The sequence below is a fragment of the Aspergillus stella-maris genome, assembly GCF_047715825.1.
Source record: "Aspergillus stella-maris strain CBS 113639 unplaced genomic scaffold BDV14scaffold_74, whole genome shotgun sequence".
NCBI lineage: Eukaryota > Fungi > Ascomycota > Eurotiomycetes > Eurotiales > Aspergillaceae > Aspergillus > Aspergillus stella-maris.
Genome location: NW_027396868.1, coordinates 1 through 22,281, shown reverse-complemented (window position 1 = coordinate 22,281; position 22,281 = coordinate 1). Strand labels below are relative to the sequence as shown.

At 51.1% G+C, this 22,281-nt stretch overlaps 10 protein-coding genes across 10 annotated transcripts; 6 read left to right on the top strand and 4 right to left on the bottom strand.

Moving 5' to 3' along the window:
- Nucleotides 1-276: 276 nt before the first annotated feature.
- On the top strand, nucleotides 277-8,361 carry BDV14DRAFT_136997 (type I polyketide synthase). The gene is made up of 7 exons (XM_073766257.1): nucleotides 277-585; nucleotides 637-1,368; nucleotides 1,440-1,534; nucleotides 1,590-1,700; nucleotides 1,757-4,660; nucleotides 4,721-5,892; nucleotides 5,939-8,361. The coding sequence occupies exons 1-7, from the start codon at nucleotides 465-467 to the stop codon at nucleotides 7,995-7,997; spliced, it is 7,194 nt and encodes a 2,397-aa protein (XP_073623715.1). The 5' UTR covers nucleotides 277-464; the 3' UTR covers nucleotides 7,998-8,361.
- Nucleotides 8,362-8,954: 593 nt separating this feature from the next.
- Nucleotides 8,955-9,643, top strand: BDV14DRAFT_204372 (uncharacterized protein; the record flags this gene model as incomplete). Its single annotated transcript, XM_073774511.1, has 3 exons — nucleotides 8,955-9,014; nucleotides 9,118-9,285; nucleotides 9,488-9,643. 3 exons carry the CDS (start codon nucleotides 8,955-8,957, stop codon nucleotides 9,641-9,643), a joined length of 384 nt encoding a protein of 127 aa, XP_073623714.1.
- Nucleotides 9,644-10,045: 402 nt separating this feature from the next.
- BDV14DRAFT_181832 (translation initiation factor eIF2 subunit beta) lies at nucleotides 10,046-12,068 on the bottom strand. The gene is made up of 4 exons (XM_073770122.1): nucleotides 11,879-12,068; nucleotides 11,465-11,582; nucleotides 10,749-11,381; nucleotides 10,046-10,694 (listed from the first exon to the last, which is right to left on the bottom strand). The coding sequence occupies exons 1-4, from the start codon at nucleotides 11,888-11,890 to the stop codon at nucleotides 10,528-10,530; spliced, it is 930 nt and encodes a 309-aa protein (XP_073623713.1). The 5' UTR covers nucleotides 11,891-12,068; the 3' UTR covers nucleotides 10,046-10,527.
- Nucleotides 12,069-12,204: 136 nt separating this feature from the next.
- On the top strand, nucleotides 12,205-13,346 carry BDV14DRAFT_181827 (uncharacterized protein). Its single transcript, XM_073770121.1, has 2 exons — nucleotides 12,205-12,827; nucleotides 12,947-13,346. Exons 1-2 carry the CDS (start codon nucleotides 12,506-12,508, stop codon nucleotides 13,051-13,053), a joined length of 429 nt encoding a protein of 142 aa, XP_073623712.1. The 5' UTR covers nucleotides 12,205-12,505; the 3' UTR covers nucleotides 13,054-13,346.
- A 14-nt stretch (nucleotides 13,347-13,360) lies between these two features.
- On the bottom strand, nucleotides 13,361-14,490 carry BDV14DRAFT_136919 (uncharacterized protein). Its single transcript, XM_073766255.1, has 3 exons — nucleotides 14,388-14,490; nucleotides 14,009-14,189; nucleotides 13,361-13,935 (listed from the first exon to the last, which is right to left on the bottom strand). The coding sequence occupies exons 2-3, from the start codon at nucleotides 14,078-14,080 to the stop codon at nucleotides 13,492-13,494; spliced, it is 516 nt and encodes a 171-aa protein (XP_073623711.1). The 5' UTR covers nucleotides 14,081-14,189; nucleotides 14,388-14,490; the 3' UTR covers nucleotides 13,361-13,491.
- Nucleotides 14,491-14,969: 479 nt separating this feature from the next.
- On the bottom strand, nucleotides 14,970-17,015 carry BDV14DRAFT_136936 (uncharacterized protein). Its single transcript, XM_073766256.1, has 2 exons — nucleotides 16,543-17,015; nucleotides 14,970-16,488 (listed from the first exon to the last, which is right to left on the bottom strand). Exon 2 carries the CDS (start codon nucleotides 16,328-16,330, stop codon nucleotides 15,188-15,190), a length of 1,143 nt encoding a protein of 380 aa, XP_073623710.1. The 5' UTR covers nucleotides 16,331-16,488; nucleotides 16,543-17,015; the 3' UTR covers nucleotides 14,970-15,187.
- BDV14DRAFT_181823 (uncharacterized protein) lies at nucleotides 16,597-17,753 on the top strand. Its single transcript, XM_073770120.1, has one exon. It carries the CDS (start codon nucleotides 17,119-17,121, stop codon nucleotides 17,344-17,346), a length of 228 nt encoding a protein of 75 aa, XP_073623709.1. The 5' UTR covers nucleotides 16,597-17,118; the 3' UTR covers nucleotides 17,347-17,753.
- A 939-nt stretch (nucleotides 17,754-18,692) lies between these two features.
- Nucleotides 18,693-19,364, top strand: BDV14DRAFT_204368 (RNA recognition motif domain-containing protein; the record flags this gene model as incomplete). The annotated part of the gene is made up of 5 exons (XM_073774510.1): nucleotides 18,693-18,712; nucleotides 18,839-18,911; nucleotides 18,970-19,076; nucleotides 19,130-19,260; nucleotides 19,339-19,364. The coding sequence occupies 5 exons, from the start codon at nucleotides 18,693-18,695 to the stop codon at nucleotides 19,362-19,364; spliced, it is 357 nt and encodes a 118-aa protein (XP_073623708.1).
- Nucleotides 19,365-19,867: 503 nt separating this feature from the next.
- Nucleotides 19,868-21,480, bottom strand: BDV14DRAFT_136873 (gamma-glutamylcyclotransferase). Its single transcript, XM_073766254.1, has 6 exons — nucleotides 21,262-21,480; nucleotides 21,122-21,153; nucleotides 20,962-21,011; nucleotides 20,878-20,882; nucleotides 20,725-20,809; nucleotides 19,868-20,652 (listed from the first exon to the last, which is right to left on the bottom strand). Exons 1-6 carry the CDS (start codon nucleotides 21,363-21,365, stop codon nucleotides 20,137-20,139), a joined length of 792 nt encoding a protein of 263 aa, XP_073623707.1. The 5' UTR covers nucleotides 21,366-21,480; the 3' UTR covers nucleotides 19,868-20,136.
- Nucleotides 21,359-21,817, top strand: BDV14DRAFT_181809 (uncharacterized protein). The gene has a single exon (XM_073770119.1). The coding sequence runs from the start codon at nucleotides 21,597-21,599 to the stop codon at nucleotides 21,765-21,767; it is 171 nt and encodes a 56-aa protein (XP_073623706.1). The 5' UTR covers nucleotides 21,359-21,596; the 3' UTR covers nucleotides 21,768-21,817.
- The last annotated feature ends 464 nt before the right edge of the window (nucleotides 21,818-22,281 follow it).

Here is a 22,281-nt window from a genome sequence, read left to right as displayed (position 1 = left end):
GGAGCTATAACTTATAAATTAATCCCGATTCCATTCCTATGACAAATAATCACTAATCAGGGTTAGGGGGAGACGGGGGATATTGCATGCTCTATACAAAGAGTCCGGCGATCGGCACGGTCGAACCAGGTACTCGACCTTTCGACCGCCGGCTTGGCCTGCATGTGCTGTGTTGGTCCGCCGTGTGCTACTGCACTGCTGACAAAGGCTAGTCCTCTTGTAGCTATCTTATCAAATATTCTCTCAGGCTGAATGCTGACTGCATGTCGTCTTCATCCTTGTCTCGCTCTCCCAATACTATCTACATTGTACCTTGTCCTGTTGGCTGACATGCTTCTTCGGTTATCGGGGCTTTCCTTTAAAGTCCCCTGGGACTGGGGCTGAGGCAGAACAATACCATTGTTTCTTAGCTCTTGGCTTCAATTTGCCTCTCTCCATAGGAACACAGCTGTCAAGAGATCACAATGCCCTCTGCACATAGTATCCCAGTAGACGTCCCGATTGCGGTCGTCGGGCTATCATGTCGGTTTCCCGGCGACGCAAGCTCCCCATCCAAGTTCTGGGACATGCTGAAGAATGGCAAAGGCGAGTATGTTGAACTACTTCCATTGGCAGATAGACTAACTGCCAACCTAGACGCCTACTCATCAGAATCACCAAGATGGAGCTCAGACGCATTCTACCACGCTGACAACGCCCGGATAAACACACTGCCCACAAGAGGGGGCCACTTCCTGGAAGAAGACCCCTACGTGTTCGACGCCGCCTTTTTCAACATCACCGCCGCAGAAGCCATCGCCCTAGACCCTAAACAGCGGATCGCCATGGAAGTGACATACGAAGCATTCGAGAATGCCGGTATGTCTCTCCAGCGAGTCTCTGATACCCAGACGGCCTGCTACATTGGCTCTGGTGCAAGCGACTATCGGGGTGCAGTAGAGCGGGACTTTCTGCATAATCCCAAATACCATCTTCTTGGGACCGGCGATGAGATGATATCTAATCGTATATCGCACTTCTTCAACATTCACGGACCCAGCGCCACGGTCCAGACAGCTTGTTCTTCAAGTCTTATGGCTACCCATTTGGCCTGTCAGAGCTTGAAGTCGGGAGAGTCAGAGATGGCCATTACTGGTGGCGTGAGTCTGATGTTGACGCCGGATTTTACTACACATTTGAACAATTTGAACTTCCTTAACCCCGAGGGCCTATCAAAAGCGTTTGATGAAAGCGCGGGGGGTTATGGTCGTGGTGAAGGCTGTGGGATTGTCATCCTGAAACGCCTCGCAGATGCCGTTCGAGATGACGATGACATTCGCGCCGTTATCCGCGCTACTGGTGCCAACTCGGATGGGTTTACCCAAGGTGGTAAGTGGTAGATTCCCATCTATGCATTGAGATATTTATTATTCATTGAAGATTGCTGACGGTATATGTAGTGACAATGCCGTCTCTGGAAGCACAGGCTTCACTTATAGAGCGCGTTTATTCGTCCAACGGGCTGGACTATTCGACACAATATGTCGAGGCACATGTGAGTGACGGACCTAGTAGACCCCGTAGCTTATGATCACTAACCGCCGTCTTAGGGCACGGGAACCAAAGCCGGGGATCCGATTGAGGCAAGAGCCATTTACAGCACCATTGGGAAAGGCTCCCCGAGGCCGCGCAAGCTGCTGATAGGAAGTGTTAAGCCCAACGTAAGTCTCATGGGTTTTCAGCAACATCATACCCGAGGATGCTAACTCAAATCTAGATCGGTCATCTTGAAGCAGCTGCTGGTGTATCGGGAATTATCAAAGGCATACTGGCGATGGAGCACAATCTCATCCCCCCAAACATTCACTTCCACAAGGCCAATCCCGCCATTCCATTTGACCAGTGGAACATGGCTGTACCCACCAAATTAACACCTTGGCCTGCTGCGCATACTAAGCGGATGAGCGTCAGTGGCTTCGGCATGGGCGGCACCAACGGCCATGTAGTCCTGGAATCGGTAGACCGAATTAATTCGAACAACGGCTTTCAAACGAACAACGGAATTTCAACGCTCAAAAGGACCCTGAGCAAGAAGCGACTGTTCGTCTTCAGCAGCCATGACCAGGCCGGCTTCAAGCGGAATGCTGATGCACTGGCTGAACATCTAGACACCATTGGTCCCGTAGCTTCGAGCTCGGACTTTATGTCAAATCTAGCATACACGCTCTCTGGGGCCAAGTCTAGTCTCTCATGGCGAGCAACATACATCGCCGAGGGCATAGCCGAGCTCCGTGACCATCTGACCACCAAGCCAGGAGAAGGCGCCTCGCGGGAAGCCAGCAGTGCCACGCGGATCCCTCGAATCGGCTTCGTCTTCACAGGACAGGGTGCGCAGTGGCCGCGCATGGGCCTGGAACTGCTCGATCGTCCTATCTTCAGGGACTCAGTGGTGCGATCAACAAGTCTCCTCCGAGAAATGGGCTGTGACTGGGAGCCTATCGCCGAACTCGAGAAACCACAAGCCGACTCCCGTCTTAGCCAGCCGGAAATCAGTCAGCCCATTTGCTCTGTGCTCCAGATTGCACTAGTTGACGAGCTTCGGTCGTGGGGCGTGACACCCTCCAGAGTAGTTGGCCATTCCAGCGGCGAGATTGCAGCGGCTTACAGCATCGGGGCATTGAGCCACCGTGATGCGATTGCGGCAGCTTATTACCGAGGCGTGGCCGCTACGAGGCTTCGGATTGATGCGCCACATCTCAAAGGCGGCATGATGGCCGTTGGCTGTTCGCGAGACGAAGCAGAGGGTTTGATGAAACAGTGGAAGCTCGATGGGACCGCTGCCGTCGCCTGTGTCAATTCGCCTTCGAGTGTGACACTATCCGGTAATGTCGATACGCTTGAGCAGCTCCGAGCCCTGTTTGACGAGCGTAAGGTGTTTGCTCGCCGACTGAAAGTCGAGATGGCGTATCATAGTAGACATATGCATCGTGTCTTTGGCAGTTATGCTGAATACATTGCTGATCTGAAGCCTCTACCCCAAACCTACAATCTACACGAAGATGAGGAAGAAAACGTTCCAATGATGGTATCAAGTGTGACCGGCCAAGAGGTCGCCCCTGAGCTTTTAGGGCCATATTACTGGGTTCGTAACTTGGTCTCACCGGTCCTCTTCTCCGATGCAGTCAAGGAAATGGTGTCCCCAGCTGAGGATGAAGAAGAAGACGACGGTTATGATGATGATGATAGGATTGTTAACAGTGACACCACTGTCGACTTGTTGATCGAAATCGGCCCACACAGCGCCCTTGGAGGGCCTGTAGAACAAATTCTGGGTCACCATGGCATCAAAAATATTCCCTATAAATCGATGCTCACACGCGGGCGGCACGCTCTCGAAACAAGTCTCGAGCTCGCATCAGATCTATTCCTCGCAGGAGTCCCAATTGATATTTCCAAGGTCAACAGCGATCTGAATCCCCGTCGACTCACAGATCTCCCCCCTTACCAATGGAACCACTCCAAGGTCTTCCGCCACGAGACTCGTCTTCAAAAGGAGCTTGTGACGCGCAGGTTCCCCTCAAAGAGCATTATCGGCGCCCAAGTCTCAATGATGGATGAGACCCAGCACGTCTGGCGCAACTTCCTCCGGCTATCTGATGAGCCCTGGATTCGCGGCCACAAAGTCGGGAGTACCGTCTTATTCCCTGCCGCTGGTCTCATTAGTATGGCGCTGGAAGGCGTGCAGCAGTTATTGGAGCCAAACAAGACACCTTGCTCGCTCCGCCTTCGCGAGGTTTCGTTCTCTGCTGCCATGGCGCTCTCCGAGGATACGCCGACGGAGATCGTCATGCATATGCGACCACATCTCCTTGCAACATCGGGCTCCTCGCCACCCTCCTGGTGGGAGTTCGCTATATCCTCGTGCACTGGGACCGACCACCTGCGAGATAATTGCCGAGGACTGATTACCATTGACTATACAGAGTCCATCAGTGAGCAGATGGCTAGCGAAGATACCAGCCTGGAGGCGTCTAGGGTTACCGACTACCACCGTATCCACGGAATGCCGTGCTTGGAAACCTGCTCCAAAGAGGCCTTCTACGGCCAGTTCGAGCGGACTTCCTGGAACTACGGTGAAGCCTTTCAGGGCGTCGAGGATATTCGTCTCGGAGACGGTCAGTCTACCTATGGCGTGAGGCTAGTTGATATAGGCGAGACATATAGTAAAGGACAACTCGAGCGCCCGTTCTTGATCCATGCGGGCACACTAGATTCAATTCTCCAGGGCTGTCTGGGTAGTACTTACAAGGATGGACGGTTCGAGATGGACAAGCCTGGCCTGCCAACGTTTATTGGGCAGATGGATATCTCGCTTGATATTCCTGGGGACGTTGGGTATGTCCTGCCTGTGCTGTGCAAATCCAAGAGGCATGGCTTTAAAGAGCTCTCGTCGGATATCTATGCGTTTGATAGTGCGGTGTCCAAGACCAATATATCGATCAGCGACTTCCGGGTTTCGGAGCTGGAGAATGATGGGGGTGCGCAGGATAGCCAGCAGGTGGAGGTGGATCCCGCTGAGATTATCTCTGAAGTACACTGGAACTATGCTCTCGATGTGCTGGAGCCAGAGGAAATCAAGCGGGTGGTGTCGGCTGTTGCGGCAGAGGATCAGGTTTTAGAGGTAATGTTGTCCACGATAGCTCCTACCGGATTGACTAGACCTTACTAACAAGCACTATAGCTCATACGTCTTTACCTCCACAACAACCCGGCAGCCACTGTGATTGAGCTTGCCCCTGACTACGAGGGTCTCAAGCACACAGCAATGTCACTGCTACCTCCCCGAATCATCCATCCAGGGCACATCAGATATGCCGTAGCAGGCAATATCGATAGTCCCGAGAGCCATGATACCAGTGCAGTGATTGGGAAGCCCTTTGGGCTGGGAAATTTGAATGATCCTCTTCCCACAGACATTGCTACAGCTGATCTACTGGTTGTGCCGCAATCCATGAGCAATCATCAGGATCTGGATTTGCTACTGAGTCGTTTGACAAGCCTTGGCAAGTCCAATGCAAGCCTCGTTCTTGCTATGCACAACACTATGAAAACATCTGTCGCTGTTTTAGAGACTAAGAGCTTTCGACGCGTCTTTGGAATTGAGGATTCAGTGGCTCTGTACGAGAAAAGGGAATCCGTGCATGCGAACGGCACATCGACCAAGTCCAACATGGTCATTATCGAGCCATCAGCAACAAGTAACAGCATAAACACCTTCTCCTGTGCCCTGCAAGACACTCTCCGCGATCACGGTTACCCCGTGCTCGTGACCAACTGGTCCGAGATCAGTGCCTGCGCAGCCACCGAGCTCGAAGGCAAAACGTTCATCTCACTACTAGAGCTTGAGCACCCAATGCTGGATAACCTCTCGGAGCCGTGCTTCCACAGCGTGCGCAAGCTCCTTTTGAACAGCGACCGCCTGCTCTGGATCACAACTGGCAGCAGCCCATCCATGGGTGTGGTCGATGGCATTCGCAGAACTATGAAGAGTGAAGTGGCGGGTCTCAAGTTCCAGGTATTGCATCTTAGTAGTCTGGGCACGGCGCTGCAATGCGGTCCAGCCCTTGCCAGTCGTATTTTGATGTCAAGGACCCAAGATGATGAGTTTCAGGAGCGGGACGGTATGCTCCAGGTTGCTCGTATCTTCAGCAGCCCTGAAGGAAATGAGGACGTGCGCAGATGCCTGGAGGACTCTGTTCGTGTCCAGCGGTTGGCGGATCACGATAGGCCCCTAAGGCTGACGATAATGAAGCCGGGCCTCATGAACACGCTGACTTTTATTGAAGACGACCGCATGAAGGTTCCACTTGGGGAGTCTGAGATCGAGGTCGATGTCAAAGCAACGGGTGTCAAGTAAGTCAACTCTGCCTGGAATCTACCCGTACTAACTTCATTCCAGCTTCAAAGACATCATGGCGGCTATGGGACTCGTCGAGGTCTCCTTAATCGGCCAAGAAGCCAGCGGCATCATCACTGCTGTCGGTAACGCAGCAGCCTCACGCTTCCAACCTGGCGACCGCGTAACGATGATATGGGAGGGCATGCACGCGACCAAGCTCCGCATCGATCACCGTCTTGCCGTGCACATCCCCGACGCCATGTCCTTTGAAGTCGCGGCTTCCCTACCCATGGTCCACACAACCGCCTACCACGCGCTCGTCAACGTTGCCAAACTACGCCCCGGCCAATCCGTCCTCATCCACGCTGCTGCCGGCGGTGTTGGCCAAGCGGCACTACAGCTAGCTGCATACTTGAATCTCGTAGTCTACGTGACCGTCGGCAGCGAAGATAAGCGCCGTCTCGTGATGGAGAAATACAACGTACCAGAAACGCACATTTTCTACTCTCGCGATGCAAGCTTCGCCAAAGCCATCAAGCGTGTCACAGGCGGCCGCGGCGTTGACTGCGTGCTTAACTCGCTGTCTGGCGAATTGCTCCGTGTGTCGTGGACTTGCCTCGCGCCCTTTGGCACATTCGTTGAGATCGGGCTCCGCGATATCACGAATAACATGCGTCTGGACATGCGTCCGTTCAGCGGCAGCACGACCTTTGCATTCATCAACATTGCCAATTTCTTTAATCTCGAGGGCCTCGATGTGCTAGGGCAGATCCTCTCCGACGCCTTTGCGCTTGTGCATAAGGGCATTCTAGGCCCGGCACACCCGCTAACCGTATACCCTGTGTCCGAGCTCGAGACGGCGTTCCGTACAATGCAGCAAGGCAAACACCGCGGTAAACTGGTTCTATCCTTTGGCAAAGACGCCCAGGGGCCCGTCCTCTGCAAGGCCCAAGATAGTCTCCGCCTGAGCCCTAATAAAACATACCTCTTCGTCGGCGGCCTGGGTGGTCTTGGACGCAGTCTCGCGCGTTTATTCATCGTCTCCGGAGCGCGCCATATCGCATTTATATCCCGCTCCGGCGACTCCAGCGCAGAGGCCAAAGCCACGATCCAAGACCTCACCACCCTAGGCGCTACCGTCAAAGCCTACCGCGCCGACGTCGCAGACGAAGCAGCCTTCCTCGCCGCCATGCACGCCTGCATCACTGACCTCCCGCCCATCGCAGGGGTCCTCCAAATGGCCATGCTGCTGCGCGACGCGCTCTTCGAAAAGATGTCCTACGCAGAGTGGACGCAGCCCATGCGGCCGAAAATCCAAGGCACACTGAATCTGCACGAGTACTTCTCCGCCGCGCGCCCGCTGGAGTTCTTCCTCATTTGCTCGTCCATATCAGGCGTTTTCGGCAACACCGGTCAAACGCAGTACGCTGCGGGAAATACGTTCCAGGATGCCCTTGCGCATTACCGCCGCACTCAGGGGCTTAAGGCTGTAGCTGTTAATTTGGGCATTATGCGCGACGTAGGCGTTCTAGCTGAGCATGGCGCAACGGGCAATTTGGCTAACTGGGAAGCTGTTCTTGGGATCCGCGAGGGGGCCTTTCACGCGCTCATGAAGAGCTTGATTAATCGGCAGCTGGACACAAACTGTCCCCGTCCCTGTCCTGCACAGATCTGTACAGGTCTAGGAACAGCAGATATAATGGCTCGATTCGGACTAAACCGACCAGAGCACTACACCGACCCACGATTCAGCCCGCTAAATGTCCTGAGCCTTGAATCCTCATCCACAGACCCAAGCACATCTTCTGCCCAATCCCCCCTCTCATCCCCCTCAACCCGCCTCAGTACAGCATCCACCCTCCCCGAAGCAACATCCATAATCACCGACGCGCTCGTCCACAAAATATCACAGATCCTGCAAATGCCCTTATCCGAAGTGGATCCCGGGAAGCCGATGTACAGGTACGGCGTGGACTCGCTGGTAGCGCTCGAAGTGCGCAATTGGATCTCGAGGGAGCTAATGGCGAATATGGCCCTCTTGGAGATTTTGGCTGCGGAGCCGATGGGGGTTTTTGCGGAAAAGATTGCGGGGAAGAGTCGGGTTGTTAGTTTTGCGTAGGGGGGTTGGTATGGGTTGATGGGGTAGGATGGTGGTCACATGGTGTCGACGGGAAAGGGGAAAGGTCACTCGTGAGCTGCGTAAAGTGTAAGCATAGTGAAAGTGATAAACTATATGTTGGCTGTTGGGAATTATATGGTGTTGAGATTTAGAAAGTCCGGCCTCACTTTCAATGGATTGTAGTAGGCTAGGTAGTGAGGTAGTTGGAAGTGAAAAGAACAATGTGTGCAAGCCTACGCCTCACAAAGTCAGTGAAAACAAAACGGGGGTAGAGTCACGAGATACTGACTAGGCCTAGAAGCATGGGCAGACCATAGTACATTACACTCGAAGCAATGGAGATACATACCTACATACTATACGCATAATTTACTCAGCCCCAAACCCAGAGGCCTCAGGCGTAATCCGAGTGAATGGGAGGGAAAAGGAACGAGGCACCTGTCTAGTCTTAGCGATAGTAATCCAGGCCTAGAACCCTCCGGGGCCAGTGTTCCTTGCACTCGAAGCCAGACACATACATTCAGGACATACAACGAATGAAGAAACTGATAGATGTGACTTAACAGCAGCACTCTCCGTTTTTGCCAAGAGTTCCTTGACCAATCCAACCAGGTGGAAGATTTATATGTGAACCTCTAGATCTCGATCTACCTATGTAGCTGAATGACGTTATATAGAATCCTGGCTTCACTGGCTTGACTGCCACTCACATAGGTAGATATAGAAAGTGCGTCATAGATCAAGTGCAAAGGGAAGGGACGTAGAAACAACGAATAAATGAAACAGCCTCTCCCTGCGAACTCAAAAGATGCCCATGAGTATAAATTGAAGACGAGCTCCCTTGGCTTGACCGTCAGTTCTTCCAAGCAAGCTCTCCAGTCTTTCATCCTAACGTCCTCAACCACTTCCTCAATCACTTCCCTCGAAGGTTTACTCTGAGATCACACTTCATTCAAGATGCGTCTTACAAACGCGCTCCTCCCCTCCATCTCTGCAGCTGCGGCTGCGGTCTCCGCTGTACGTTAGCCCTACCTACCCCCTTCACCCCTTATATCTTCCTCCCATTGAAACTCCCCCCACACCACCTCTAGGTAAAATAACCTTCTTACCAAACAACCAGCACACCGTCTCCTGCTTCCGCCGAGAAGATACATGCCTAGACGAATTCATCGCCGAAGGAATTAACTGGCTCCGCGCAGGCAAAGAGACTGACTTGGCCCATCTTGACCCAGATATGTGCTGGCGCGTCTCTTGCTCCTGGGGGACGGGGATTAGCTGGTGTAATACGGTATGTTTGGTTTTTTTGAGTTTACTATCATTGTCACCTTCTTCCTGTTAAATCCCTACTCCATTTGCAAATGGGCAGGTGTGGCTTGGATAAGCATCCATGTGTTTCTTGTCTTACTACCTAGGCAGTTCGAGGTATACCTGAAGTGGAAGTGGAAGTGGAAGGGAGTAATGGATGCTAACATGCGATTTCTGGTATCCAGGACAAAGAACACGACAAATTCATGTCATTCTTCCACATTGCCGAGGGCGCACAGGTGATCAGGGATGAATGTGGCTATTATGGCGGCGCAACTTCAGGAGGCATCGTGGATCACCCTGATAAGTGGCAGGTTATTGTCCATAAGGATGACTGTTAGGTAGGTACCTAGGTACCTATTCAGATCCTGGTTCATGGCTTCGACTTCGGTTTTGATGTCGTCGGATGACTAGGTACCTAAGGCATCTAGCTCAGCAACAAAATCTGACTTGGTGAAAATACGATTTAATATGATAGGATTTTATTTCATGTACATTAGTTATAGTTATTCATCTGATATATTTACGTGCATTCGTACCTATCTACCTGGTTACTACCTTGGGTAGGTAGCTTTCAGCGGATTGCGTAAACAGAATTTCGCCCGGCCTGATAAGCATGGTATCTAATTTATCCCGAGTAAATGCTCGCTCAGAGTAAGAACAATTGTGTGCAAGCTACGCCATGGTCCTAAAGGTGGGCAGTACCAGTAAGACTAATTCTGGTTCAGGTGGTGCTATAGTGTACTCTGTAAACCGTCGTATCATTCAACATATTTAAGTAAACTAGCAATCATGCCATTCTATTGATATCGTCATCGCCGCTTTTGTCTCGTCAAGCAACGCAACGCAACCGGAGCACGGTCGTGCCGCGCCTATAATAACCCTCTCATAATCTCTCTCTCCCTTCCCTTCCCTTCCTTACATTTCACCTCCCTACTCCGGATCCCACCTCGCAGACATCCATCATCCATTTCCAGAGGATCAAAAGATAGAAGAGTCTTTACAGGAAGAGAAGAAACAAAGCAAGCGGGGTAGAAAATGGAAAGAGCAAGGTAATAGAATAAAATGAAGAGATACTTCCATTCGCCAACAAATAGCCAGACAGAGAGAAGTAAAGAGAGAAAGAGCAAAAGGTTTCGTTTTCATCTTCGTTTCCGCTACCATAGACGATGTTTTAGCACCTTCACAACCATCTTCATAGCACAATCTAGTCCGACGACTAGATTTAACCCTGACGCTTTCTGCGGCCGACCTGTCCACGGAAACCGGTCTTGATGGCCGCGACGGAACGACGGGATCCGCACGAGTTGCAGGTGACGAAGTACAGACGGTTTTCTCCCTTGTTGAGTTCTGTGTCGGGGCTGCGGCAGGTTTTGCAAGTGACGTATTCGACTATTTACGTTAGCCTCGTGTTGAAGTTGGGGAATGAAAGGAGGGAAAGCATACCGATATACCGTCTCAGGACGTTCTCAATCTGTTTCTGCTGGAAACGACCCTTGATAACCAAACGCCTGCTACCATCCACGGAACCAGAGGTACCCAACTCAGCGAACAAGAACTGCATGACGTGGTCATCTGAACGCTTCATGCGCTTGCAGATATCGGCAATGTTGGCGAAGATCGTACGCCTGTTACCTTCACGCAGACACTGGGGCGGAGGAATCTTGTAGGACTTTGTGCCAGAAGACAAAAGGTCGGGGTGGTGGCTCTGGATAAGGGAGAAAAAGCGCGAGACGAGAAGCGAGTAAGGGATGGCCTGGTTGGCGTCGTGCGCCCAGATACCCGTGCCGGCTTCAAGGTCGCCCTCGGGGATAGCCTCCTCTTTTGGCTCGCCGCCCTCAGCGGCGGCACCTTCCTTGTCGATGCCGGCTTCGGCGAGCTTGGCTTCGAAATCGCCGGCGTCGAGCTTCTTGGTCTTCTTCTTCTTCTTTTTCAGGGCTGTCGGGTCGAACTCGCCGTCTGCTGCTGGGGCGGGGGAGGATTCGTCGTCGGCGGCGTCGGTGTCCTTGGGCTTCTTGGTCTTCTTCTTCTTTGCGAGGCCCTTGAAGAGGTCGGTTACTTCGTCGACGGCCTTGTCGCCTGTTTAAATATTGTGTTAAAGTGTCGTTCAAAAAATGTGGCGATTGGGTCGGAAGGTCGAACTCGGGGGTAACTGAACGCACCTTGTTGCTCCTCAACAGGCTTCTCGAGCTGCTGTGTGACTTCGCCGTTTGTATCCATAATGACAGTTCCTTCACTGAATGCGACGGACTTGCGTTGTTTCTGGACGGTTGGTTCGGGCTATATGTCACAGACGAATAACACGTTAGTGGGGGAGAAATGGAAATTGAAATCTCAAGGGAAGAATGCCAAGGATTTCGAAGGCGGGCAAGACACAAATGGTAGTAGTAATGTTTAAAGGAACAGACCCAGAACTCAGTGAGAAGCAGAAGTAAAGACAGACAGAAAAAAATAACAGCCAGGCAGAACAAAACAATAGACGCAGCAAGCACCTCAACTCACACCGCACAGAAAATGCAGCGTATGTGGGCGATCGGTAAAAGTACAGCAACAGAGGGTAAGGTGGTGTGACGTACAGACTCCGCCATATTGGAGGATCAGTTGTTTCCTTTTGCACTTCCCAACTCACAGACCAAGAAGAAAGTAGAACTCTTACCCGGTAGAGAAAAGCAGCGCGTTGTCCTGCAAGTTTGTCGATATCTTGTCTTGTATCCGTGCCTTGGTCGGGTCTGATGGCGAGGCTGTTATCGCGGAGCTAGTCACGTGGGTGGAATGACTCAACTTGTGTATTCGTATTACAGAAATAAAACATGACGGCTGCCCACGTGATCTTACTCAACACATGGCATGGGAGCAAGTTAGCAACTGCCGGATCCTCAGGCAACAAGGCAGAAACCTTTGCAATAACCTCATCGACTCGTTCTCCGGCTCTCGGCGTCGTTCCGTACTCGCGTTTATCTTCGTACTGCAACTCGTTCAGGCGGTAGGCAGGCCACTGCTTGATTATTCGACAATCAATATACTATAACCACTCGCTCGCTTTGCATTCAATCTCGCTCTTCTCGATAATCTGAACATCTGGCAACGAGTCCCGCTCTTACCTCCGCAGCTCAACGGACCTACATCATCGCAACCTAACCTATATCGAGCCCCCCCTCCAACTTTACAACCTCAACCTCACCAACCTAGACGCCACTACCAAAATGTCCTCCACAACAGACAGCTCCTATATCCTCCCAACCCCCCCTCCCTTCGAGGGCACCCCCTCACAAGCCGACTTCGCAGCAACAACCCCCCATCCCCCCTCCCAGTACACCCGCACCGCCTCCCTCGACAGCCTTTCTGAAATTGCCTCTCTGCCCTCCGAATCAACATCCGCCAGCGACCTCGACACACTATCTGACTACTCCGATTCCGACGCAGAAGCAGAATGGCAAGAGAGTATTGAGCAGTTGGAGCTGTTGTTGACGATGGTGCTTGTGCCCTTCGTCGGGAAGTTTTTGGGGAGGAAGTGTGCTTATTGGGGTATGTTTCTTTCCCTTTTCTTTTACTTTGCTTTGCTTTTCTGGTGGATTGATGTGGAAGGGGGAAGAAGAAATGCAGGGTCAGAATAAGTGCTAACTGTTTTATGATGTGATGCGCAGGCTGGACGAGGTTCATGGAGTGGAAGTACCCGCTTGATCGGCTGATTGAGGAGGAGAATCTTGGGGGTGGGAAAGGGAGTAGTGTCAAGGCTTATGCCTCTCTGTGATTGGGGTATGGATATATGATTTGGGTGAAGGGGTTGGCAACCATGCTGTGCTGCCTGAGCCAGCGAAGACTACTCTGTAGCTCGGCTGTAGCCGAGTGGGTATTTGTCTGAATTTGAGATGAAAAGACGCGGGGTTGTATAGTACATAAAGTGTTTTGAAGTCTGTCTATACGGACTGTTGCATCATATAGAGAACGGCGTTTTGGATACTGGACAGACACTTCTCTGTCGACTGGGATTTAGAAAGGCGTGCTCTACTACGCCGCGCTAATTATATCCGATTAATGCAATGGTCATTATCAAATATGTTCATTCCATGTACAGACATGTTCGAGCAATCTCGGGGGTCTCCCAATGTGCTTTTACAGAATAATGGACTTAACAGAGACTCGGATCTGGTTGCAACAAAGACTCAAAAGCTGGAACAATGATGACAGCTCATCTCCCTTCAGGGCTCTGTGCTCGAAAAGCATTCTCCTTCGCAGCCTCCACATGTCCCTTTGCCATATCAACCCTTTCCTTCCTACTTTCCATACTTCCAAACTGCAGGCCCACATGCGCCAAAGTAGTCCGACTAAAGTAACTCGGATCGCTAGATCCGGGAGTGAAAAACCGCTCTAGGGGACTCTCTGGGTACATCAAGAAACGCTGCTGCTGCTCGAAGATTTTGAGAGGCTTGAAGTCTGTTGAAGTGGTTGTGGAGGGGATCTGGCATTGTTCAGATAGTTGGTCCGTCTTATACTCGGTGGTTTTGGTGGTAGGCTCAGCTTCCAGATGCATCGCGGAGAGCGTAGTGCCCATTTGAGAGCAGAAGAGATGGGTTTGCTCTTCTAGAATGACCTTGTCTACCCATAAAGCTATTTCATCGGTGGCGGTATTTTGCTGCTTGAAAAGAAAGTTAGATGTTAGGGCTGTTATGCTTCGAGCAAAGAACTGCGAGATGGGCCTCACTCACTGCTTGTAGAAGCTGCTCATGGATCGCAAGGTTGTGCTTGGTCAAGGGCTGCTGTGAGGCAATGGAAGCCATGACGTTCTTCGAAGACCGAAAGAGTACCAGGTTGGCGCGGTTTAGAAATGTTGACAAGTCCCAGGGGAGTGTCCGGCGAGGAAGAGAGAGGTAGGACTGCAGAATAGAACTGTCGTCTACGGTCAGCGCGGCTCTTCTTATACATCTTGCGTCTCACATAGATATGCAACCAGCCAGCAGAAAGGCTCATTGACCTCAGTAGCGACAGCAGGGCACCAGGGACCTGACCGTTGCTCTGATGCCAAAAACACGGACGCCGCTCCGACGGAGGCGAGAGAGCCGTCCCACTGCAACGGTAACGACTCACCTTTCGAGTCTTAAGATCCACCGACTAGACCCTTGTCCTCCGTTGCAAGTTGCGGTGTATTCAATAACAGCAATTGGGTGAGATCCATGCTCGGATGCATGCTTGTGGCAGGAAAGGCGTAGGGCGAATATGAAGATGCTGCTCTGAGAGCGTGCTAATGCAGACTTTTGTTTCAGTCACAGTGCAGGAAGGAAGTACCGTGGTGGGATGATGCATCATCGTCTTTCAGGCTCGAGCGAGGTAGGCAGGGCTAGGCACGACTACCTAGGCAGGCGCCCGTCCCGAGAACCTGGTTCTTGGGACAAACTAGGGGGGCATGGCTGGCAGAGGGTTCGAGTTTTCAAGAATGGATCAAAGGTCACGAAGTCAGATTTGGGCACCTAATAAAAGCTCTATACACTCAATCATATTGTCCATTAAGTTAGACGTTGAGCTCCGTCCGTCCCGTCTATTCGAGCTCCTGCCTATTCGGGATAAAAAGAGGGGATGTTCACCAACCTAGAAAAAGCAAACATGCAGCAGAATGGACCTGTCATTTGTCTGAGCCTGTGCGCTGCATTAGCCTACCGACCGCCCGGGTTCTTCTCGGTATAGACTCCAATAGGCATGCTCTGTTCTGAACCCGCCACGAACCTATGCAGTAGAACGTGCTTCCGGCGTCTTTGCACCTCTGGCAAGGTAGATCGTGATATCTTCGAGACTTGCAGGATGATAGATGGCACGGCCTATGGCGCTTTGACGTATATACAGTGTAAGCGTGCATCAACGGCCTATTCTTTAGCCGCCCTCGCAATAGTGAGTCAATACAATTTGTTCTGCTGCCAGAAATCCTTCATGGGGTCAACGTTCAGGGCGAATGTATTCGACACAGAATAATCCCGACTAGGAGTCATTTCCAGTTCCCAAGCTAAACCTGGTTCTGTTGCAAGAGGAGGTGCCCGGTTACCGAATGAATCACCAGGAAGTGACGGTTGCGGGACGTAATAACTGGTTTCTGTCATGTAAGAGGGCCAGCTTTTCTGGTGCGATTGAATTATCCTCTGTTCGAGTTGGAAAGGCTCTAGGCTTTCATCACCTCTCAAGCGCCATTCAAGAGGAGTTGCTGAGAGGAGATCGACGGAGTCTTCATTGTTGCCTACGATGCCAGGTTGATTCTCTTCCAAATGAGACGGCGCGTCCAATCCTGACCGCATGATTTCCTCGTATGCAGCATCCAGAGCTTGAGACGTGAGGTATGTGTTGTCTTCGTAATATCGAGGCGTGTCTCTTTCTCGACAAACTAGCTGGCATTCGAGAATGCTACCCTGTCCAAACTGGTCTAGATACCCGCTCATTGGAATTGGTTGACCCAGTGGTTGATCGACGAAGCCACCAAGAATAGATGAAGAATCTAAGATCGCATTCCGGGAAGTCGAATTCTTGTTAAACGGGCGAGTATCAATTACGTGCCTGATCCCATGGGTTTCTGTCTCTTTTGGTACTTCTGCATGGTCTTGCAGCTCTTGAGATGGAGAACGTTTTCGTTTTCGTGATTCTTGTTGGAACCGGCTCGACGTTGCTATACTCGCATCGTCCTGTGCGCTCCATGCAGCCACTCGCCGCTGCATAATCCTCTTTAGGTCCTTCAGAGTCCAAAGCTTCTCGATGGTGTTTGAGCCTAGCCTGTCATTAGGCGAGTGGAGGTCAAAGTCCAGAAGCTGCATGGTGGGCTCATGCATAACTGAATGCATGCTTTGATTGGAGGAAGTGCAACCTATGGGTCTTTGTGAAGGTGAATGATCCTTGTCCCTATGAACAGGTTGGCTAAATGGTGCAATGATCGAATCCCCTATCAATGCGGCGTCGTCTCGTCCTTCGTGGTAGATGGGTGTGCCGCTGAGGTTAAACTCAATGTTTCTACTCGGAGCTTGTGGCTGGGGGATCGTTGCAAGACTCGGATTCATCTTCTCAATGCTGGCTTCTTTGTGATGAGCATTGACATCTCCTATCCCGAAGTCGTAATGAAAAATGCTCTTCGAATGATGTCGAGACTCGCGATTTCCCGGCGTATACAACTGACCATGCCTCAAGAATTCCGTTTCGGAGAAACCCTGATCAAACACTAGGAATCATTAATGAGAGGGGGATCAATCGATCTAGGATGAAACAATCATACCGCGAGTCTTCACGGGTGACGATCGCTTACCCTTGTTGAAGATGCCCAAGTTCGCGGGTGGATGAAGCTAGAGACATCATCAGTTTTGTCTTCCAACGCAGTTGAGGGTTGAATACCGTCAATCGGTTTGATGGAACGTTCAAGGCACGAAAGTCTTCATTGATGGTATGTTTCCTCTTTTGCCGCGATGATTTCTTGTTCTTTGCGGTTGTACCTCGGTCGCTGTTTACTCGCGAGCTTTTGCCTTTATACTCGTAGCGGTCTTCCTTGGTTTTCGCCCTAGGTATGCGCTCATACCCGTTCTTTTCTTTCCGGGACAAATGCGTGTCAGTCCCCTTAGTCGTTGGCCGAGACGGTAAGCGCGGCTGCTCGAAATTTTCGAGTTCAAGGAGGGTTCGTTGTCCTTTCGCGCGTGAGGAGAGCTTGGGAAGAACGGTTGCGTCTGGGGTTTGTTTTGCTTTGGGAATGCCTATATGGTCAGCTAGGAATGAGCGAGTATAAAGCAGAAGGTTGAGCTAAAGCCGTGTACCCTCGAATACGAATCTTGTAGAAGAATGGTTGTCTTCCTGTGGGACAATGGGCTCGGCCTCGTCTAATCGTGACAGCCAGCTCAGGAATCTTTGGTGGTCCGCATCGTCCATTTATCCAGCTGAGTCTGAACTGAAATGTCGGATAATCTTAGCAGTTGGTGCCTGCATGGTGTGTTTCAGTGCAGCGGCGCAGGACGGGGGCAGTAAACACAGTGTGGTGGTGGAAAGGAAGGAAGGTGCCGCAGTCGGTGACGTCGAACACATGCATCAATAACAATGCCTCCTATATGTACCAGCCTACGGGTTTAGCAGACTTAATGAAGACTCAGCCCTGAGCAGAAATGAGTTCATGATTGAATAAAATGGCTCTATTGACCTCAAGTTTAAACTCCCTTTTTTCATATATCGAGAGCGAAAGGGAAGTAACAACCATATTTTCTAGTCCGCGGAATGGTGTTTTAAAGCTAGCAGGCACTTTGAGAATGTATTATGAGTGGGAATGTACTCGGGAGCGAAGTGTGGTGTCGGAGCGTGATAGTATATAGTCCACCTTTCAATCGAACCCTAACTAGCATGATATTCACGCAATGATCGAGAATTCTGTTGTTGAATCCAGTCAGATTCTTGTATTAGTTCTTCTCTCGTAGAGATATAGCCGATTAGTTGTTGCTGACAGCAGCTGGGGCAATCGTGGTTTCAGAAAAGCCAAGCCGGGTCAATGGGGTGTCAGTGAATATATAGTGTCCATCTCGTACTACGGACATCCCGGTTTAGCCTCAAGGTCTAGAATGTCGCCACAAGTCGGATAACATCAAAATTGCAGCTTGATAGAGAGTAGCTGCATGTACAGGCTTAGTGTCCAATAATTAGTCCCAAGCGAGGAAAGCGGAGTGGCAGCACGGAACACAGAAAGCGAAAGAGAGACACCGAGAACCCCGCTATCTCGACAGCGGCCTTAGCTAGACTCTTCCACCACCGCTGCTCTGCCGGTGTCAGAGCCCGATTCGCTGTCAAAGTTGTGGCGAGCTGCGAAAAAAGACCACCTGGGCCCAGCACTCGCCGATCATTGGCGCAAGAGCCCAAGCGCCATTTGGTTATCTCTGCATCGTGCACTGACACTCGGACTTCGTTCCCCCCGCTCTGCCGGCTGCAGTGTTGCAGTCTTCGCTGTTTCGCCTCAACTACTACTATGGAGGAGGGTGATCGTTTGCGCTGTGCAGAACTGCAGATTGACAGTGCAGACAACTAAGGTAGCAGCTACATCTGCCCCCCAGGCTTGACCTGCTGCTTTGGAGTGTGATCAACGTGCATGTGCAGCTGCACAGTCTTCAGGTAAAAGAAATGGTGAGTTGAGGCTTGCACTCCGTCCCCAGCATTGCTAGTGCCACACCCCTCTGACCAGCTTGACTCTTGAGCCTTCTTCCATCCCGTGCTGGACACTAAATTCTTTTTCCCTCCCCGGTCCTTCGTCTTTCCTTCCTCCATCCCCTCCTCGCTGCTGCTCTTGACTCTGTCGTTCCAAACTTTGTTGCTTCCCATCCCTTCGTCGCAACTGTCCAACTCTCTTACCCTCATCGACCAACTGCCCCTCTAGCCCGTCAGCCTCAGTGGGACTCCAAGATGGCCAAATTGTTCATTGGGTCTGTCCATCCGTCTCCTCTGGTCACACCCACCACCCGTCACTCATCATCATTATCATAATCATTAATGACACTTTACTTTCTCACCAAATCAATGGCACCCCACTGACTCAACTATTCAACTAGCGGCCTTGCCTGGCACACTACCGATCAGACTCTCCGCGAGGGTTTCTCTCAATACGGCACCATCGAAGAAGCTGTACGCTAAACTCAATTCCAAGCCTCATTTCTCCGTGACAAAGTCTCACAAACACCAGGTTGTTGTCAAGGATCATGACACTCTGCGCAGCCGTGGTTTTGGGTTCGTCCGCTTCGCTAGCGAGTCTGAGGCCGAAGCCGCCATGCAAGCCATGAACAACCAAGAGTAAGTGCTCCACTGTAATTCCATTCGACCGATCCAGATGCTCATGACCCTAGATTCGATGGCCGCATCATCCGCGTGGACAAGGCTTCGGAACGACCCAGCGGGGCCCGCAATGGCGGTTTCCAGGGCCGCGGTGGCTACAACCGCCCTGAAGGACAAGCCTACCGTGGCACTGGTTCCGGTGGTACGTTACCTTATCTCAACTATGGATAAAAGACCCAGAAATATTCCCTTGTCAACTTCCCATTAACACGGTCTATAGGCTGGCGCAACCAACCCGGCCCCTGACAAGCTTGGGATAGCTCCTGCTTTGCTTGTGCCTGAAGACCCCTTCCCTGTTATACAGACTGCCGAAACACGATACGGTCGATGACACCCAGTTCCAGTTCCAGTTTTATGGTTGATGCGATGACGCTTGGAAAGATAATGCTGATCTAATCCCCATTTTGATCCTCTGGTCGCGTTGAATGGCTGCGTTGTTCTTAGTTGGTTTTTTTTTGTGATTGAGCTAGTGGTTGGCATCTAATCTGGCATCCCTTGATGGATTTATACAACGAATGAGTAAAAGAGAGTAGAGATTCGCCACTTCTGCCAAAGGATACCCAAATTTGGTTTTGGTTCTGAACGCCCGTTTGTATGCAGCCTTAAAACATTCGAACAACCAGAGCCGACTTTGAACCCAGGAGTCGATCTTCAACAATCACGCTGGACAGATTGATCGCTCTATCAGAGGCCGTTCAATGACCTATTCGTGATGTCCCTTGGGGCAATCTTTGAGTTCTCTACACTGCAGAAGTGCAGATCGCCAATTGATCCTGCAGCGAGAGTGTCGCGTCTGTATGGCGTGGATAATATTTCCTCTTGAGCCTCTTTAGTCGGATGGGGTCATGGCGCGGGCCTATGGTTACATTGACAATCAATCCTCATCTTAGCGATCGACCTTCTTTATGCCAAAGGGCTCTTATTCTGAAGTTCATGGAGAAGCTACTTCTATAGATCTCGGAATCCAAGAGTTGTAATGACATTGTTCAGCTACTCTAGTACCTAGTTAACGCAGACTCTATTTGTCCCCCTTCAAGTCTCCCTCCTCTACCCCTCTAATGTCTTCGTTCTGTGCCAACGAAACCTTAACCTCTCTCTCAGCCTTCTCCTCCTCCCTCTCCGCCTCAACCCCGCCCTCTATCTCCTTAACCCTGCCCACCAAATCCGTAACATGCCCATCCACACTCCCCAACCCCACGCCCTCAAGCGCCTTCTCCAAAAGATAAAGATACTCCGTGTTCTTCCCGCTCGCGCCCACTCCCCGTGCAATAACCTCTGCAACAGCCTGCGGGTCTCGCTGTGATGGCTCGCGCAGGAATTGAGGGTTGCTGGGTTGGCCGATGTATACCATGCATGTTATTGGGCTTGCTTCTTCGGCACCGGGCTCTGATTTGGAGTGGAAGGGTGTGTAGTGCACGCTGTAGCCATTTATTTCGCGGACATCGAGGTAGTCGTGGACTTCTGAGGCGTGGGAGGCGGGGATGTGGTATGCGGCGCCCCAGACGCGGGTTGTGTCTTTGTCGAGGTGGGCGAGCTGGATACGTTTAGTCAAATGAACTGCACTGGGGATTCGGATTACAGAAAATTTAGACAAGGGGGGACGTACGGGGTCATCTAGTGTCTCCCAGAACCCTCGCTCGATGACTGTTACGACGCGGCCGGGTTGCTCTGGGGTTCCTCTGTGGTCGTTACTGGGAAGGCATTTCTGTTAACTTCGCCTTCTCTTTCCCACCTTAATGACAAGTGAGAAGTGACGTACCTAGCCTATAATAAAGTCAATAACACCATTCTTCAAAACGTACCCAGCTACCCCGGAAAACGGGCAAACATCGGAAGAACAAACCTGCCAGAACCGTCTCACATATCCCTCAATGTACCCCGGCACGCGCTGATCTAGCACCACGTCAAAGCCATTAGCCGGACCGATCTTCTCCGAGCAAGAGCTATAGTACGGTGTTGCCAGCATCCTGTTCGATTAACAGAGCTAGGATCAAGGGACATACCGTAATGGGGTGGCGGCTTCCAGATCAGGCTCCTTTATTGGTTGGTTAGTTATCTATCTATTGACTTCGGGGCAGTGGCAAAGGAAATGTGGAATGGGAAGGCATGTGTCAGGTAGTTCTCTGTAAGTAGGTAGACTTACCCATAGCCAAATACCCACAGGTCGCCTTTTGGGAAGTACTGCCGCCAGGTTCGGCCTTCTGGTGCTGACGTTGGGGTTTCTTGAGGTTGAGTTGTGGAAGCCATGTTCTTTTTGTTTCGCTTATAGCGTACTTAGCCACTGGATATCGAGAATTAACAATAATGGTTTACCGAATAAGCAGCCCAAACCTAGCCCTGAGTCAAGATGTATGTGGAGGGGCTAGAAGTCAAGATGACTTTTTTGCGTCAATCCTCAAGGAAGGAACTCCCGGGTACTTCCTGGCCAAATTCAGCTTACAAATCTCAGAAAGTAGCCGTGATTAATTTCAGGAAGGAATGACTTACAATGAACACAAAATGAGGTATACAATTTATCATCAGAAGGTGGTGAAAGGTGGTACACAAATCACATCAGTGTTTGGCTTGTTTGCAGGGTGTCTTCTGCCTGAGGCTGAAAGGCATTCCTGCATCATCTCCTTCCGGGACCCGGTACTTTTGCGCTCTTGAATTTCGCATGGGTCTCTTGTTACCTGCATTTCTCTACCGTTGTGGCAGTTGCGACCCCCTTAAGGACTTGAGAACAACTTGCTATTCAATTACTCCCCCACCAACGAGCGTGAACCAGCCGACCGTCGGCCTCCCTGTCGTATCCGTATCAGTGCCTTTCTGCCCACCCACCGCTTTCGCTTTTGGGTGCGCCACGCTTTCTTCGTAACCACGCATTCTTCGTCGTTTTTCATGCTTTTAAATATTTTGAAGCTATTCACAACCACAACATGCCTAAATCACCTGAATACAATGCAACCTTATTGGCTGAGGCTGTTGCTTTTGCCCAGGCACAAAAAAACGCGAAAAGAAACATGAATATCACGAAAATTGCGCGTGATTTCAAGGTGTCTCCAACAACGCTACGAAGCCGCCTGTTAAAAGCAAAATCGCCAGCCACACCAGCTACTACAAAGCGGAATGCATTGCAACCATATCAGGAGAAGGCTTTGATATCCTGGATTATACAAATGAG

Bases quoted from the DNA above. Each gene is read 5' to 3' on its own strand.
- BDV14DRAFT_136997 (XM_073766257.1), top strand. From the start codon at position 465: ATGCCCTCTGCACATAGTATCCCAGTAGACGTCCCGATTGCGGTCGTC. The intron at 1,701-1,756 runs GTAAGTCTCATG...ACTCAAATCTAG, and splicing joins TAGGAAGTGTTAAGCCCAAC to ATCGGTCATCTTGAAGCAGC. The intron at 5,893-5,938 runs GTAAGTCAACTC...ACTTCATTCCAG, and splicing joins GTCAAAGCAACGGGTGTCAA to CTTCAAAGACATCATGGCGG.
- BDV14DRAFT_181832 (XM_073770122.1), bottom strand. The intron at 11,382-11,464 runs GTGCGTTCAGTT...ATATTTAAACAG, and splicing joins GCCTGTTGAGGAGCAACAAG to GCGACAAGGCCGTCGACGAA. The intron at 10,695-10,748 runs GTATGCTTTCCC...TAACGTAAATAG, and splicing joins CGTCCTGAGACGGTATATCG to TCGAATACGTCACTTGCAAA.
- BDV14DRAFT_181827 (XM_073770121.1), top strand. From the start codon at position 12,506: ATGTCCTCCACAACAGACAGCTCCTATATCCTCCCAACCCCCCCTCCC. The intron at 12,828-12,946 runs GTATGTTTCTTT...TGTGATGCGCAG, and splicing joins GAGGAAGTGTGCTTATTGGG to GCTGGACGAGGTTCATGGAG.
- BDV14DRAFT_136919 (XM_073766255.1), bottom strand. From the start codon at position 14,080: ATGGCTTCCATTGCCTCACAGCAGCCCTTGACCAAGCACAACCTTGCG. The intron at 13,936-14,008 runs GTGAGTGAGGCC...CTTTTCAAGCAG, and splicing joins ATGAGCAGCTTCTACAAGCA to CAAAATACCGCCACCGATGA.
- BDV14DRAFT_136936 (XM_073766256.1), bottom strand. From the start codon at position 16,330: ATGAATCCGAGTCTTGCAACGATCCCCCAGCCACAAGCTCCGAGTAGA.
- BDV14DRAFT_181823 (XM_073770120.1), top strand. From the start codon at position 17,119: ATGGGCTCGGCCTCGTCTAATCGTGACAGCCAGCTCAGGAATCTTTGG.
- BDV14DRAFT_136873 (XM_073766254.1), bottom strand. From the start codon at position 21,365: ATGGCTTCCACAACTCAACCTCAAGAAACCCCAACGTCAGCACCAGAA. The intron at 21,154-21,261 runs GTAAGTCTACCT...CAACCAATAAAG, and splicing joins CTGTGGGTATTTGGCTATGG to GAGCCTGATCTGGAAGCCGC. The intron at 21,012-21,121 runs GTATGTCCCTTG...ACGTGGTGCTAG, and splicing joins GAAGCCGCCACCCCATTACG to ATCAGCGCGTGCCGGGGTAC.
- BDV14DRAFT_181809 (XM_073770119.1), top strand. From the start codon at position 21,597: ATGACTTACAATGAACACAAAATGAGGTATACAATTTATCATCAGAAG.